Source organism: Hevea brasiliensis, chromosome 3, assembly GCF_030052815.1.
Source record: "Hevea brasiliensis isolate MT/VB/25A 57/8 chromosome 3, ASM3005281v1, whole genome shotgun sequence".
NCBI lineage: Eukaryota > Viridiplantae > Streptophyta > Magnoliopsida > Malpighiales > Euphorbiaceae > Hevea > Hevea brasiliensis.
In genome coordinates this window covers 100338948-100357718 of record NC_079495.1, presented here as the reverse complement: position 1 = coordinate 100357718, position 18771 = coordinate 100338948, and the positions used below count along the sequence as shown (strand labels likewise).

The following is an 18771-nucleotide window of genomic DNA, read 5'->3' as shown; positions in this document are numbered from 1 at the left end:
GACATCCAAAATTCCTGAATCAACTCATTACACTCAGGAAAATAAGCCCACCTGATGTCAAACTTGAACAACTTCCCAGCCTTCTTACACATTGGATGAAGAAATAAAATAATAGGCCAATATCAGAAGCAATCATCTTCTCATAAACCAACAAACTCTGATTGAACTGAGTATTTGACAATAGCTTTATCTAGCCTTTCCATAATTCTAGCATTCCCATCCTGTTTATTAGACCAGGAAAAGCGAGGACCGCATAAAGGTAATCCTCTAAAGCAACATGAAAGAGAAAATCATTGTATGCATTTGCAATCCTAGCATTTATGTTGTGAGCTCCCCATTTATCTCCCATATTACTACAAAAATTAGTGTCACCAATTATAGGCCACGGCACTCCATTATACACATTCAAGAGCTTCAAAGATTGAAGGAAAGGAATACGTCCCGGGATATGTGGATGCCCATAAACAAAAGAGATATGCTTTATGAAAGTTTGTATAACCAGAACATTTATCCATTGCTTGGAAGTTTGCAAGACTTGAATATGGCATTCATCCCTCCACCATAAAGCCAAACCCCATGATCTACCCACTGGCTCCACATAGCAAGAATGTTGAAAACCCAACCGAAGCTTCCACTTTTCTAAAAAAGAGGATTTCTTTTCAGTCTCCGACAAGAAAGCAAAACTGGGCTGATATAAAAAAGCAAGGCTCGAACTCCTGCCTCTTACACCGATTTGCCTCTCCAGTGACTTGAGAAATATTTGGACAAACATTGATCTGATGACCCACAAGTCCACCCATATAGCAGAATTCTAGCAACCTCTCAAATTTGAACCGAATCCTTTCTAATTGACCATTCTCTTTCTTACTAGTAAATCTTTCCAAAAGAGGCTTGTTGATGTTCACTTCAACCCTCAATCTCATACAACTACCAACAGAAGCATCTGGAGTAGATGCAAAATCAACTTCAATCAAACCAGCAAACAGATTCCCAATTAATTGAGCGTTGCTTTTAGTCATTCGATGTAATAGTAACCCATGCACCTGAATCCCAAATGGAGTAGTTAAAAATTCAAGTTCCTCTGCTTTTAAGTGGGGAGGCCATGGTTTCAACGCCATAAGAGAATCATTAACAGACCAGGGAACACCATCTATAACCTTTCTTTTATCCCTCTCATGATTAAAAGTAATAAGAAAACAGTTCTTCATATCAGACAGAGGTTGAATGTCGAAACTAAAGGCTAGATTCCATACCTGCATTAGCACATTTCTCAAGTGCACAATAGTTAGCATTTTTGCAGAAATAACTTTACCAACCATAATAAGATCTGAAAAGCATTGGGCAGTCTGATCATCGGCCTTTAATTCCAAAGTAACTTCCTCCCATGTCAATTGACTCGTTTTATCACATAGGTCATTAATGGATTAGTTTAAAAGCTCCATAAAGTAAACTCAAGAAAACTACTTGAAACGCACGACTTAAAGATTCCAACAGCGGACAAACGGATAGCAGAGAAATCAAAAACTGTTGAAACAACTCCAAGAGAAGACTTTTAGTTCTACTCAACACAGAGAGAACACTCAGGCTTTGATTATTGGTTTTCTATAATAAATCATGACACAAGTTACTAAAGAATACACTTAAATAATAATAATAATAATAATAATAATAATAATAATAATTCTGTGAAGCACGCAATGTGTATCAAATAATTTATATTTATAATTATTTTATTATATACTCATGATTATTTAAATTAAATTATTATTTTTTTATCATAATAATACAAATAATCATATACTAATAGAATGATATTAAAATCTTATGAGTATAAAAATTATTTTTAATTTTACGTTGATTAAATTTGTTAACATATTCTCCTTATTATTACCTGCATAATTTTTACAATAAATATTTATTATTTAGATCATGGAGGAGAACCGAATTGAATCGATGAAAGGAACTAAAATGTAAACATGCCCCATCATATATATTTTGATTGCTAAGAATACCCTAACTCATTTAATTTTATATATTTTAATTAATAATCTACATAAAAATCAATAATTTGTATTTTAAAAACTTAATAATTTTATAAATATTTAAATTATATTTTATTTAAAATAACAAATATAAAAATTTATAAATACTATTAAAAGAATATTTTATATTTAATTAAATATTTATATAAATAAATTTGGGTAATGAATATCTAAATGCAAAATCCATAACAGAATTCATCATTGATATTATTCTTCAAATTCAAACTCTTCATAAATTTAATTATATATTATCTAAATCCGTCGAATTAGAATTCGATCAAGTCAAGTACCAGAAACTCGACCTATTACCATTCCTAACAACATCTATAAGATAGACGTCTCACACAAAATATAACAATAGCATTAGTGGACACCTGATAAGATTAGTGACAAGAACAAGAGCTTTCATTTTTATCAATTAACGCATTAGAATTATTTATCTTAAATGCATTAAGATAATACGGGAAAGTGTATTATTTTATTTTTAAAATCCCTCAAAAGAGATTTAATTTTGATACACAAAAATTAATTAAAAAATAAACTTCACTGTAAAAATAAAAAAGAACAATATTAGTTGATTGATGTGTGAGAGCATGAGATATGGTTCAGAAATAAACCTATAAACCATGAAATTAATATTATTTTGCTTCGTTGCTAATGATGAAAAGATAAGAGTAGGTCCAAGAAAAAAAGCAAAGAAAATCAAATAAAGTAGATCCAATGTCTAATCAGAATCAGAAAGTGCTACAAGATTATCAAGAAAATTTAAAATGTACGTAGCTATAAATCATGATGTAACTTATCAAAGCATACACTTAAATAATAATTATTCTTTGAAGTACTTAATGTATATCAAATAATTTATATTTATAATTATTTAAACTTTAAGTCAATTTTTTTTTTCTCCTTCCTGATAATTAACTTTTTCTTAAACACATTAATTTAATCCGAATTTAAATATATTTAAATTTACTGTATTATTTACTGTACTTATTTCCATGCATATTATCTTTTTATGGGTTAAACTGTTAAAGTAAAAACTATAAATAATAATAAATTCAAGTTAAAATATAATATATTTAATTAAATATCATACTTATAAACACAATTGTTTAATTTCAATTCAAATAGATTTGGAATTTGCTTTCCACCATATAATGCAATTCAAGTAAAAAAGTTTATGTTTATGGTAAATATTTATAATTAAAATTTAATTTATAATATGATATAAATAATTAAAAATATTTAAACAAATAATTTGGTTGTGATTTAATAATTATTTTACAGTATAATATCAATAATAAACAGTTAAACACAAAATTAGTAAACCAAATAGAAATAGTATTATACTTAAAATTCAAATTGAAATAAAAATATATATATTTATTCTAATATCATTTTATAAATACATTAATTTAATTTCAATTCAAATAGAATTAGAATTTTACTTTCTACTGTATAATGGAATTCAAGCATATAGAATTTAAATTTAATTAAAATAACAAAAATAAAAATAATTATAAATAATTAAGTAGTTAAAAATTTAATAATTAAATTGAGAGTATTTTGGACGATTAAAAATTCAATCCCTTGTTGGTGCACTATTAATATGTTATAGTTTGATATGTTGTTATAGATAAAACACATTCAATTATTTATTTTATAGTAGAGAGAATCGATTAAAGGAATTAATAAAATTGAATTCAACTGAAATAAAATCAGTTTATTTTTTTTAATAGATAGAATGCACATGCCTAATGTTTCGAGACAAAATTTGACATCTTGATAAAATTATGGTAATTTTATCAATTCTTATTTTATATAAGTGCTATATCCGATATGAGATCTCAAAGAACCAGCGCTTGAGCACACTCCACTCACTTGCGAACCTCAACTAGGATCACGTTAGGACTCTCAGCTCACTTTTTGTTTTCATTCCAAGTTTCTTTTTTTTTTTGTCAATAGGTAGAACGCACACAGTTAACACTTAGAAAGTGCACCGATATCTTGATAAAACCATATCAATTTTATCAAGATCTCTCATTTTATATAAGAGCTACGCGCACACTTTTAAAATCAATTTAATTCAATCCATCCATTTCCTTCACTGATCTATAATTTCTAGAGAAAAAAAAATTAAAATTAAAATTTCATCCACAAATTAGCAATATAATACAAAGATCTCACTTTCACTTTTGTTAAAAACTCATATTTACAGTGCAAACTCAAGATCTCATTTTGACTTTTGTGTTGTACAAACACACACCCAAAGCTACACTGAAACAAAACACCATGGCGATGGCAATGAGGAAATAAAGAAGAAGAAGATAAAAGGGTTGGCGACTTTGGCACTCTGCGACTCGGTTGAGGGGCGTTGTGTTTGCAGTTCCGAATAGTAATGAGGACTGAGTTTCAAATCTCTCTCTTTTTTTTTTTAATAAAAATTATTTAATTATATTAAAATTTGTGTAATGCAAACCCGCCAAAATTTTGTGTTGAGCATCAATAGCAAGATAATCGAGGATCTACTAGATCATATTATGCCTTTAGTTTTTTTAAGGAGAAGCTAATATGAAGTGGCCGACCCAGGGAGCAAGCCGCAGCCGCAGCCGCAGCCGCGGGAGCTTTTTTTATCCTCGCCATGCGACCTTAATGGACTATTTTTTTTTTTTCATTTTATTTTTTTTTTGTCCCCAGGAATCCAAGACCTCACGGAGATTTCTATTTTCATATTTTTAAAATATTATATTTATTCAATTTTAATTATATGCAAAAAATATTAAAAAAAATATTAATGTATTATTTTGAAAGTAGAAGTGCAAATTAAATAATAATACATAAGTAATTTATTTTTTTATATATATTTATTATAAATAATATAAATAATTGCAATTAAAAACGAGGAATGGGAATTATATTAGTATTTAGAATTGGAATATATATCATAGTCTGATTCAATAACTCCATCGTCGTCATCATCAAGGTCCAATCCAGAACTTTGCACACCAAAAGGGCAAAGCCTGGTGCCTCTCTACCGTTAGGATGACGTAGTATAAATAAATTTTATAAAATTTTATAAAATTTATTTATAAATTTAAAATTTTAATAATTTTTTAATAGAAGTTCATTTAGAATTATTCATAATTAATTTTATGAAATTTATTATAATTAAATTAAATTTTATCAAAATTGATAGAATTTATAAATAAAATTTAAACTTAAAATTATATACATTTAAATAATAAAATTATTCTATTATTATATATCATTTTATTTTATTTTATTTTATTTATTTTAAATATAAAATTTATTTTATTTGAAATGAATTTCATATTTAATATAAACTATATTAAATAAAGAAATTCACTTATAAACGAATTCTATCATAAAATTCATTTGCAAATGAAATAAATTCTACTATCTAATTGAAACAATTAGGATCTTAAAAAAATTATTATGAAACACTTAGACTTTTATTTTGCAAAAAATATTTTAAATATTTATGATACTTATGAAAATAATAAATAGAAAATGTTTTCCTAGAAAAAGAAAAAATTAAGTTATTTTTAAAGAAAATAAATTTTTTTAAAGAGAAAATTATTTTTTAGATTTTGATAATTTTATTAAAATATAAAAATATTTATACATATATTAGATAAATACATACTATTAATCTAATATCACAACTAAACAATTAAAAATATTTTCGTGAAAAACATTTTTTTTAAAAACAATTTATATAAAAAATAATTTTCATACATAAATTATTTTATCATTAAATAAATAAAACCTCTATATATTATCCCAAGTTGGTTTAACTTATCATACTAATATGATAATTAAATATTGTCTTTACTCATGGGTGTGATGCAAGTCGGCAGTGAATTTTTTAATGGTGTATCTCATTAGATGCTATCTCAGTCTCGATGGTAGGTCATTTCCTATAAAATTGGATTAAATCGAGAATGTTAATTGGTAATCCCGACCTCAAGTCGAAAGGTGTTGCCACCATCATATCTAAAGAGCCCTATTTTTTTGCAATTAAAAAAAAATCAAGACATAGGCCTACAGCCTTTTTATATATTTGTCTGTATAAGCTTTTCCTCTTACAATTGTTGCCAACCGCCAATTGCCAATCCAGCTTCAAGAGTTGGTCCCAGTTGGTGAAAGTAGACTAAATTAGGTCCGATTCTCTTAAATCAATGAATTGAAATCACTAAAATCGATTAGAATCGAACCGGCAGCCATACTAGACTAAACCCAAGGAAAACAATTTTTTTTTTTCCCAATGCCACAATTACTCCATTATATTATATAAACCACACCAATCATTCTACTCAACTACAACACCATAACCTTGCCTTGCCCTCGATTGCCGGCAGCTAAACTTTAATTTCTATTCTTTCCCTCTCTATAACAAAGCAGCTAGGCGAATAAGAAGAAGAAGAAGAAGCTACGTCCAGAAGCAAATTAATAAGCTAAGATGCCTTGCCTTTACATCTCTACCAACGTCAACCTCGCCGGTGTTGATGCCGATCCCATCTTCTCCGAGGCCACCAAAGCTGTAGCTACCATCATCGGAAAACCTGAACATGTAAATCCTCTACTCTCTTTCTTAGCTTTTTTATTGATTGTTAAAGAAAAAAACAAACGATCTTGGTATAATATTATCTGAGTAGAATTCGATAGTATTTGGATTGTTCTTTCATGGCACTGAAGTGCAAGAGGAATAACGTTTAGTTGAACTGTATATAAATATTATTTCTAGAAGTGAAGGGTTTTCTAACGAGTTTGATTTTCCAATGGATCATACAATTCTGGAATTAGGTAATGAAAAATGATGATAAATGAATAAACTAGTTGCAGGGACAAAAAGGCCTGTTTCTTGACGATAATAGTTGGCTATGGCAGGAACTTTTAATTGATATAAATGACTTTATCTTAAATGACATCTAGCTAGCCACCAATAACAGTGAAGGAATTTGATTAGGTGGTCTAGAGGTCCCACAACCCGAATTTCATAAATCATTTTCATGGAATTGTAGAAACATTAAAAAAAAGAGGTCCCACGACCTCAAATCATTTTTCTTGTAAGATTCTATTACAGAGATATAATGAGATTCACTTATTAAATATATTAATTTCACATATTTATATCTTTAAGTTTATAAGTTTTTTATGAACCGAGTTTACAAAAAGATTTGATGGCTCATTTCCATTTGTGAAGGTCCCATTTGTAGTTGGGAGATGATCATGTCGGCTGGTCTCAGGTCCAGATATTTTGGCCATGATCAGCCATAGTGTGAAAACTGAAACATGATTAAGCCGCTTAATTTGTTGATCATTATGTGGTTGTGCAGTTTGTGATGGTGATACTGAAGGGATCGCTGGCAATATCTTTTAATGGGAACAAAGAACCAGCTGCATATGCTGAGATAGTGTCTATGGGTGGGATTAACAGAGAGGTGAAGAGAAATCTGATTGCTAGTTTAGGCACTATTCTTGAGAGCAAATTATCTATCCCCAGGACCCGTTTCTTAAAGTTTTTGACACCACTGGTGGGCGTAACTCCTCTTCCAAATTATAATGGATTTTTATTTGCTAATAGTTGAATAAACAATTTCTCCGTGTATCCTTTTAAATTTAAGCACGATTAATAATGCTTTTATTATGTCTGCATTTGTCAATGATGTATCTGATTGGAGTTGGATTTGTATTTAACGTACAAATCAAATATAAAATGCAAATACCCTTTTTGATCACTTCATATGATCATGTTGAGAAATCTAATATCTGCCTGAGCTGCCATCTACAATCATTGATTCGAGTACCCCCTTCAGACATGTCTTCTGTTTCACCGCTCACAGCCATGAAAAGTTTCTTGTGAATCAATTTCAATTTGCAGCCATATTGGATGGAAGCAACCAGTCCAGCGTCTCGCTCAGTGAGGCTGCCTCTGCCATCCAAGCAGACTGAATCCCGTGCAACATGCCTGAAACTGCCACAACAAAAGAGCCGCGCTCATCTCGTATGACAGCCTCAAAACCACAAAAAGCTCTCCCCCATCCGACATGCTGTGTCAACATTGCATTTGAAATGACCTTGAGGTGGCTTTGATCAACTTATGCAATCCGTCAGCAGACCAACACTTTAAAAAAAAAAAAAAAAGAACCCCAGTAGACTGTTCTCCAACTGCAGGAATTCAAATTTGGGGTCCAATTTTTTTATTAAATAGAGAGTCTAATTAAAATATATAATTTATAAAATTAATATATATAAAATAAATAAAAGTTGATAGTAAAATTTATTTAAATAAATTTGACTTGTTAAAAAATTTAATGATATTGTCTAATAATTTAAATTTTAAAGTACAGAAGTTAGTGTTTGTTAGGGGTCGCCACGGTTAAGGAATCGCCGATTACGGTTCTTGAACCGCAGGTTTAGGTTTAATGAAATCATAAACCTGAATCAAACTGCTAAAGTGAACCGTCGGTTTCGGTTTGAAAGATGGTTCCTGAACCGCCGATTTCGGTTTGAGCTCTGGTTTAAAATGATTTGAAGGGTGGTTCGAAAAAAAACGGTTCAAGACAGTTTGGAAGACAGTTTGAAAGCGGTTTACGGATGGTTCAATAGTAGCTTAGACAAAAAAAAATTAGAGAAAAATTTTATTGATTCAAAATTTAAGTTATATTTGTAAAAATATTTTAATTTTTCTTAGAAATCTTATAATTAAAATAAAATAAGAAAAAAAAAAGAAAGAAAATAATTTATCTTCAAGAAAAATTTAATAAGTAAAGAATTGAACCTGATTGAAAAACTAGAGATGAAATTAATTTTTTTTAAAGAAATTAGTGAAAAGTGTATGAATTTAATTTTACTCATGTATCCTTTTAGGATTTAGAAGAATAAAAATTTATAGTTCTATTACTTGCATTTTTTTAAAAATTATATAATAATTGATAATTAAAAAAGTATAAAAGAGAAAAAAAATTAAAGTAGAGGGTATTGGAAATTTTATTGAGAATTTAAATTAATAACAAAGTAATTGAGCTAGTATTAAAAATTTTAGTAAGTATATAAAATAATAAAGTAGGAAAATTGAGAGAGTACTGGAAATTAAAATGAATGTAGAAAATAATTATTTAGAGAATTTGAGAAAAATTGAAAAAATATTAAGAATTGAAGAGAATGCAGAGAATAATTGTGTAGAAAATTAATGATATATATAAATGAATTATGAGTGAGGTAACATATTTATTGAATTTTTTTATATTTAAATTGTCGATTTAATCCGGTTCGAAATCGTCGGTTCAATCCGGTTCGGAACCGTCAGTTCACAGTTCCTAAAAAATATGAACCTGAATCAAACTGCAGAAGGTCGGTTTTGATCTGGTTCGAAATCGGTTTCAATTTTAACCGATTTTGGTCTGATTTTAATCGAACCGATTCCAATTCAGCTCCAGTTCAAAACCAGACCGCGGCCACTCTTAGTGTTTGTAAATTTATTGAAAAAGTAAAATGATAAAATATAATAATTAATACAGAAAAATATATTAAAAGGCAATGATGTTTGGAGATTTTTTTTTTTAGCAAAAATATTTGTAGCATTTTTTCAATAAAACAACAAAAGATTTAAAGATTTTTTTTTAAATTACTAATAAACTACTAAAAATTTTTAAAATATCAGGTCATTGCTCTATCAAAATTTGGTAAATAATTGTAAAAACATACTAATTTTTTCAAAATTATGACACTCCTAAAAAATTTTAAAATTTCAGGGATCCAGTACCCATCCAAGTTTAGTGGGTAACAATAATTTTTTTTAAAAAAAAATTATTATTACACCCTTAAAAATTTTTAAAATCCGAAGGGTCCAGTGCCCCTTGGCCCGGCTACGTCCCTGTCTCTAACTGCTTCCTAATTACAGAGAATCTGAACAGCAAACTGAAATCTTAAGGGTACACTTCCACATGTTAACTTGGTATATTCATAAGTTATAAATAAATTTAGAGTGATTCCCAATAGAATCAAATTCTTATTGATAATATAATCCTCGAAGATTCATAAATCAAAATGCTAGGCATATGCATATCACTGAAAATTTTCAATATAAAAATAAATAAATAAATAAAGATAATTTTTTTAATTAATTTTAAGATATATAATTTTTAAATTTGTAACGTCCTAAATTTTTAAATAATTATTTTATATGAGAATTAATTGGTTTGGCCAGCTCAGGAGGGGCATTGTGTAGTTGTTGTGTTGTGGGCCTGAGACATTTTGGATTGAAAAGTGTTAATTGAGTTATTTTGCAGGTGTGGTAGGTTCTAGTTACAGGAAAAACTCTGCTGGATTTCCAGTATTAACCTAGGTGTCTTAGGCTCTTTAATTCTTTGTTTTGAGTTAATATTGATAAATTTTTTGAATATGATTGTTTAGGTGATTCGAGTTAACATTTCTCATCTTCTCAGCCGCTCCAGTGACATTTGAATAATCTGTAAATAGATATTAATTTTATTTATAATTTTAATATTATTATATATTCAATGCATGCCCATATATTTACTTATAAATATATATATGTAGTTAAATATTAGGCACGTCTTGTACTGCATTTTTATTTAGTGAAATTATTATGGATATCGCCTTAGGGTAATTTAGAGCTGTGTGCGTGTGTCGACATATGTGTGGTGTGATTATGGATATGGGTAGGACGAATAGTCACGGTTGAAGCTTGACTTACTAAGACTCGATCCTTATATGTGGATAAGTCGAGGTGAGTACGGCTTTAAGTTGATCTCACTGAACCCCACACTTAGATTATTAAGAGAAAGTCCGACTTAAACTGACCTCGTTGGCAGGTATTTAAATTAAGAGAGCTGTATAGAGGATCAGCTCCCATATATATTTATTGATATGATACACGGGTGTGTGAGTGCTCCAAATTATTTTTTATGCGAATATTATTTGAATTATTTGAAACTGTGTGAATATGTTGCATTTCATACATAGAAATGCATTAGGCTTAGATAGTTCTAAAAATTATATTTAAAATCAATATCTTACTCTATAAGTCAAACGCTCATCCCCGTTCAATCATTTATCCTTAGGTGATAGGTGGACTCTTTTTGTGAATAACCTACTTCTTTTCTCGCAGGTTTACCACCAACAGCTTAGTTATATTTCATTTCCTTGATTTATAATCCAAAACTTCGTATGTGTTAGTATTATTCTAATCTTGATTGGGACTGTAATAATTTATTTCTTTAAAGTTGTAAACATATTATATGGGTATGTTGGAATGTTGGAGATGAGTATTTACTTAGATGACGGAGCTGAGCTCCCATTTGATTATTTATTATTTTGAGGATTGTGAAGATGAGCTGAGCTCCCCAAATTATGTTATTTTTGTGTTTACAGGTTAGGTGAGTTAAAACTCCTCGTTGGGTAGTCCAATTTTATGGTGGACTCTGTTCATTTGATTTCTTGAATTTGGACTACAATTATGGGCCTTATGGTTGGGTTAGGGAGAGTTAGGCTTACTACAGATTTTGGGAGCTTTATGCTAACCCCAGTTATAGTACCGATCTGGCCTAGAATTTTGGTCATGATAAAGTTGGTATCAGAGCTTAGGCTCTAGATTCATGGGAAAGTGTATACCTGGAGTTGTCACATGTGGAGTATAGGTTCTTGTTTCATCTTTTTCTGTAACTCCTTACTTTTAGATTTTACATTATTCTTTAGGTAGCGTAATAGTGCTTCAATTTAGTGTCTCAGTTTTTATGGAGTACATGGTGAAGTGAACTTAAGCTAGCAGATATATTGAGGTCTGGCAGGGGGATATGTACTCTAAGAAATGTCATATTTCTGTCAAAATATGGTTAATTAGTGTGCCTATTTAGTGCAAGGCGCGAGTATATAAATGTGAGTTATGAAAGTATAGCTGCCGTAGATAAAAGTAAGGGTACCACTACTGGCAGTTATCAGTGAACAGCTCAGTCAGGGCAAGTTTATGATATTAATGGGTTAAAGAGAGATAAGAGGTTAGAAACCTGATCTGTTGGGGCGTACCGTAACGCTCTCATTGTTTATGTGGTAAGTTGTAGATTATAGTATCAATATGGGATTATTGTGCAAAATGTTACACTCATTTCATATAGGCATTTTATGATAGTTTTGCATATATTTTGCCCTTATATTTTAGTATATTTTATGCTTTAAGCTTTATTTTAGCTTGTTTGTTAACTTCAGTTACTTTATATTTGATTTTTATAATTTTGTTGTTTCTAATAGGTTTTTGTGATAAATTGAAGGTCAATGAGTGCATTAGAAAGTGATTTGAAGAAATTTGGAGTCCCTTAAGCATGGAGAAAAGTTGAAAAAATTAAGCCTTGAAAGATCAAGTTGGCCGAAATTTGCTTGAGACTTTGCTTATGATGTTGCTCAGGGTATGTCATATTGCTTAACCTTAAGCCTGGGCAAGCTGCAATTTAAGCACAGCTTAAATCCAACACATTCAAGCATTCTTCCCAAAACCTGTCGAGATTTACTTAAGGTCCTGCTTGAGATCTTGCTTAGGGTAAGCGGCAGTGCTTAAGGTGCAACTCAGGTCAAACTGGAAGTCAAGCATGAGCAAAAAAACTCCTTTTTATCCTAAACCTGCTGAGATTTATTGAGGGTCTGCTTAACCTTAAGCAGACAGTGCATGAAGAGGCCGAAAATTGCTAAAGATGTTGCTTAGGGTAAGCAGTATCCTAAGCAGACTGCCCAAAACATGAATAACTCTGCTGACCTGGATATTTTTTCACCTCATTTTCTATCCACTCCTTAGCTCTTATCTATTTTTAGGGCAACTTTTGGGATCGTATAAAAGCATCATTTTCTAGTTTTTACCACAAGAAGTAAGAAGGAGAAACAATAAGAAAAAAAAGAAAAGAAAAATTACAAGGATAGAAGGGACGAGAATGCCATCAATTCTAAAGAAAAGAAGCTGCTGCTGCCATTTCTAGAAGCTCCTGGACTTAGAGTTTTGGGTTCTTCTGCCTGAATTTTTCTATTTTTAGTCCTCTTATCATGTTTTTCTTTACTTTTTCATCAAATTCTCTTGTAAACACCAGTATGAGTGAGTAGATTCTCTAGATTTCAGAGTTGAAAAATATATTTTAGATTAATTTGTGGATTTAGACTGGTTATTTCCATATTTTATATAAATATGAGTTTTGATTCTTTCCTTGTGTGCTTGATTTACTTGCCTAATGTTGGTACCCATTGGGTATTATGTTAATATTTTATTGAAGGACCGAAAGGTGAAAATCATTGATAGATAATCAAGGATTAGAACTTAAAATCACATAGATTTAGAAATAAACTAGGGTTTTAAGAGGAATTAATGATTGGTTACAAAACTTAATGGGTTTTAAATTAATCAAATATCGTACAAAAGTATGTTTGGTTATTTTAAAACACACGTTCATTTGCTTGAAAAAGATATCAAAGGAATTTAGAATCAATCACCTTCAAACTCTATTTTCCCTTAAAATTGGAATAACCAAGATAAATCAAAATTAATTTATGCATAAACCCCAAACTCTGGAATCATTATTATTATAATTAGACTTTCATTTAAATTATCCGTTATTGATTTAGTTCATTTGTAACTAGATTTAGAATTTATTTGCTTGTCCTTTACCCATTTTAGTTAGATTTATTAATTTTACTTTGCTCATTTATATTTACCATTTATTAATCAATCATTAGCCTAAATAATCACTTCATTCATAGTTTGGTACTCAAACGGCAAATTCTCGTGGGAACGATACTTGACTTATCACTTTATTACTTGATACGACCCGTATACTTGCGATTCACATGCATCATAGAACTACGTGCATCCCTAATGCGTTATATGCAGATGTTTGTAGCTAGCTTTTATTTTGGTATGGATATACCAAAATAGAGTTCTGTTTTTGCAAAGGAGTTTGTCACTTGCAAGGTGACAGATGCAGTACCTCCTTTGCAGTTAGTTGTGATATAAGATATGGTCTTATGCTTTTAGGAGGGATAAAAGGTTACTACTAGTAATAGTGACCTACAGAATAGTGTCCCAAATGGGACTGTAGAGTGAGGTAGAGAGTTGTTAGGTCAAGTATCCTAGAGAGGGTACAAGTTTCATTGTAGAAATCATAAGTGATCAGATCATAATGGATGTAAAGCCTTTGAATTGAAAGGCGGGTTTGGGTACCCAATATCTTAAGTTTAGGCTAATTAAGTGGATATGTGAAAATATAATCCCTGCAGATCTCCTCCTTAAGGTAGTAGGAGTAGTATGTAGTCTAAAGGATAGAGACAGAGATCACACATTAAATATATGTCTGCAATTCTTTGAGTTCCTTTTTAACTTCTTATTACTCAAGAAAAGAGTATACTCTAAACAAAATAATGTTAAGGGCAGTAAGTCAGCAAAAGTAAATTATAGAATGCCAGTAAATATAGGAAGTGTAGAAATGAAAATTTTGATAGTTAATTGCAAATGCAGCATAACCCGAATGCTAGTGAAAGTACTAGCTAGAGTAATCAAAGGACGAATTTTGAGTAACATCGAGGTGTAGATGACTTGGTAGAGACAATGAAAAGGTATAAGTTTTTGACATGACAGTTAGGTCAAGAAAGAGAATAGAGCAAAAGAATAAAATAGTCAAAGTTCATATTTGGGTAAGATAAAAGAAGTTGGCTAAAGAAAAAACTGAAAGGCCCAAATTAGGATAAGATTAAGAAGAGTAGAGTCAGGATACAGAGGAGAACATATGGTATAGAATCTAAAAATGCAAAACTCAAAGTAGGTCATAGTTGGTGCAGTATTAGAAGCTAAAACATGAAGCTCAGAGAAGGATTTGGGATAGACTTTGTTTATTTTTTGTCCCTAAGGTAGAATAAGGGGTAATGCAACAAGGGCCCTTTAGATTGTTAATAGTATGAAGAAAGTTATGTGAGGTATGCAACCAAAATAAATAGTAATCACAGGGTGTGCAATGGTAGCTTGAACTGTCTTATCAAATAAAAAAATGAAGTCAGTAGATAGTAAGTTGAATATAACTCAACCTAATGGATTCAAATATGCTTGATGAGAGAAAATAATGAGGGATAATAGCACAGAGATTTGATGTTAGAATTCAAAATGGTGAGACATAGAGTCTGTAATCAGGTTAGGCAAGTGTTTTCAGTGTGACCAACTGGGTAACTTTATGAAGAAACATGAGTGACAGTCTGATAATAGGTAACAGAACAATAGTAGAGGATAGGACAAGTATAAATGTTACTCACAAGTTATTAAGAAGTACAAAGATCAAAGTAATGAATGTAAGACTAGAGATAGTTTTAGAAGGATTTAATAGCAAGAGGTACCTTCCAGAATACCGCAGAAGACAAGGACATAAGATAATGATGATAGGTATGAAATAAAAATTGAGTATAAACAAATATAGTAAATTATGAGATTATATGCTAGGCAGAGCAGTGGTACAATAAGGAGTTCTTATAGTGAAATCCTATAGGTAGAGCATAATAATTGCAAAGAGATTATGAAAATTGAAGAGGAGGATCAAAAGATATGGATAAATTAGAGGCTGAAGTCTGGAAAGCTATAAGCAATGGTTGTGGCTATATTAAGAAAAATGAATGCGTAAAGTATCTTGCCTAGGATTGTAGTACAACATCCATTTCTCACTACTATGATTGTTCAGGGGTAAATTATAGGTTCAAGGATACTAATCCAACCATGAAGAGCAATTCCCTACAAAGGATTGTAGGGAATGATAATGGTTTAATGGTCATGTTAAAAGGAGATATAAGAAGAATCATCCATGGTGAATGGTCCATATTCCATAAAATGAGTAGTGGGTTAATACTATAGTATAATACTATATGAGGGATGTGCTGGTGAAAACCAATCGTAGAGTTAGAATTTTGGAAGTAATTGAGTTAGCAATCAAGTTAGGATTAAGAAATAATAAAAAGGTGTATTTACATATTCGTAGAGTGGAAGATTTTAGCTTTGATGATGATAGGAGTGTAACTCCATACAATCTAGTATCAGCCATAAGTGCCAGAAAGATGTTAAGGCATGGCTGTCAAGGTTATGTGGTATTAGTGAGGGACACACCTATTAAAGGTACTTATGTGGAAAATGTACCTATTATTATGGAATTTATGATTGTTTTTCCTAATGAGCTTCCTAGGAAGCCACTTAATAGGGAGATTAAATTATGCATAGATACTGTGCCAGGTACAAACCCCATTTCTGTACTACCCTACAGGATGGTACCAGCAGAGTTAAAAGAATTGAAAGAACAGCTACAAGAGCTTCTAGAAAAGGGTTATATTCTGCCAAGCACATCCCCTTGGGGTGCTCCTGTTTTGTTTATAAGGAAGAAGGATGGGTCAATAAGATTGTGCATTGACTACAGATAAGCTGAACAAGGTGACAATTAAGAATAAGTATCTATTCCCTCAGATTGATGACTTATTTGACCAGCTACAAGAAGCAAGATACTTCTTTAAGATAAACCTACGATCGGGCTATCATTAGCTGAGAATAAGGAGTGAGGATATGCTAAAAACAGTATTAAGGACTAAGTATGGTCATCATGAGTTCTTAATGATGTCGTTTGGACTCATTAATACATCAACAACCTTTATGGATCTAATGAACAAGGTATTTAGACCATTCCTAGATCGCTTTATCATTGTTTTCATAGATGGAATTTTAGTATATTCCTAGACCAAGGAAAAAAATGCTTAGCATTTAAGGATGGTGTTGCAAACCTTGAGGAAGCATCAGCTGTATGCTAAGTTTTTGAAGTGTGAGTTCTGGTTGAAAAGTATTTCATTCTTGTGATATGTGGTCTCTAGTAAAGGCATTCAAGTGGATTCCAAAAAAATTGAAGTAGTAACTAATTAGCTTAGGCCTACTATAATTACCGAGGTGTGATATTTTCTAGGCCTAGCAGGTTATTACAGGCATTTTGTATAGATTTTCTCTAGGATAGTAGCTCCTCTGATATGGTTAACTCGAAAGAATGTCCTATTTTTCTAGTAAGATGAGTGTGAGAAAAGCTTTCAGAAGCTTAAGGACTGTTTAATTCTAGCTCCGGTGTTAACTTTGCCTGTGAGTGGAGAAGGATATATGATATATTGTGATGCTTCTAGAGTTGAACTAGGGTATATTTTGATACAGCATGGTAATGTGGTGGCAGATGCTTTAAGCATGAAGTCTTCTGGTAGCTTAGCACATATAACAACAGAGAGGAGACCATTGATACAGGAGTTGCATGAACTGATGGTGATGTACCTGAGTGAGGGAAGAAATAACTCAATTGAATTAAACAAAAAGGAAATTCGAATTAAGAGAAAGAAAACAAGTAAACTAAACTGAAACAAATAGGAAATAAGTAAAAATCAAGCAAGAACACTCAAAACACAAGGATTGAATTCTATTAGATTTTAACTCTTTTTCATATGTTCTGGTTTTAACTTGTAACAAAGTAAAAAAGAAAGGATAAAAGAAAATCTTTTTATAGTTTTGATGTTTAGGAATTGAAACTAAGAATAAAACAAGAAAGATAAAAGAATAAGTAAAAGAAAAATTTTTTTTGATAAGTTCAGAACACCATAAAGAACCCAATCTTTAAAGGTAGATGCCACACAAGAAACCTTATGATAAGTCAAGCAATTTACCACAATCAAACTAGATTAATAAGAATTGAGATTTGGTAGCACTTATGCTAAGCTTTTCTCTTCATTCTCTGAAGTGTCTGAAATCTCTCAATTGTGTTTAAGCATTACATATATGAGCCTATTATAGGCAAGGATAAGAAACTAAAGAAGAAAATTATAAAGAAACTAATTAGAAAATAAAGAAATATAGATCTGGAATAAATCCTAATAGAAATAGTAAAAGGTTCTTAATTAATAAAGTGTTAGCCAAGATCTTCCAAAATAGTAATAATCTCCCAGGATTGTATTCTGAGTTGACAAGTTAAAATTCATTCCTATTGTTGCTGGCCATAATCTTTGAAGATCTTGGAAAATATTTAGTGGTCAAATATGCTAAATTGACTCCCAACCTATATAGGAACATAAAAGGCATCAGAAACACTAAAATCTCCTCAATATGGGCTTCCAAAAGTGAATAAATAATAGCATATTATGGACCCACGAATTTAAAGAATAAAGGCCCACTATAAGGCAGCCCAATACATGCCTTATTAGTGTGCTCCGTTTGTGCCTCATTTTCTTAACTCCAAATAGGCTTAACTCTTTTGCTTTCATTAAGCTTGTGCAATCATAATGAAAGAGTTTCCCATGTTCTTTCCACCTTACATGCTTATGATGAACATGAATCAAAGTTCTAAAATTGATGAAAATTCTTGAACCCCTTGTAGGCACATCAAATGGATAAAGGTTTGATGTTGGATAGAACTGCTTTGGGTGCACTTTTAGCACATTTTAGAGTATGGTCAGATCTGTAAGATAAAATTAAAGTTTTCTATCACAGGAACCCACAATTAATGTGGATTGTGGAAAGGGTGCAGTAAGGAAAAGATTGTGAATTTGGGTTTACTGGAGATGGTACCTTTATGCAAAGCTCCAAGGTATGTGTGCCAAATGTGGACAACCTAAGAAATGAAGTTATGCAAGAGGCACACTATATACCTTACAGTGTTCACCCAGG

The 18771-nt window shown here is 30.9% G+C and overlaps 1 protein-coding gene across 1 annotated transcript; it reads left to right on the top strand.

Moving 5' to 3' along the window:
• The first annotated feature begins 6331 nt into the window (after positions 1 to 6331).
• On the top strand, positions 6332 to 7809 carry LOC110633729 (uncharacterized). The gene is given in 3 exon segments (XM_021782455.2): positions 6332 to 6636; positions 7403 to 7577; positions 7580 to 7809. Coding segments are annotated over 3 exon segments (336 nt in total). The 5' UTR covers positions 6332 to 6525; the 3' UTR covers positions 7630 to 7809.
• The last annotated feature ends 10962 nt before the right edge of the window (positions 7810 to 18771 follow it).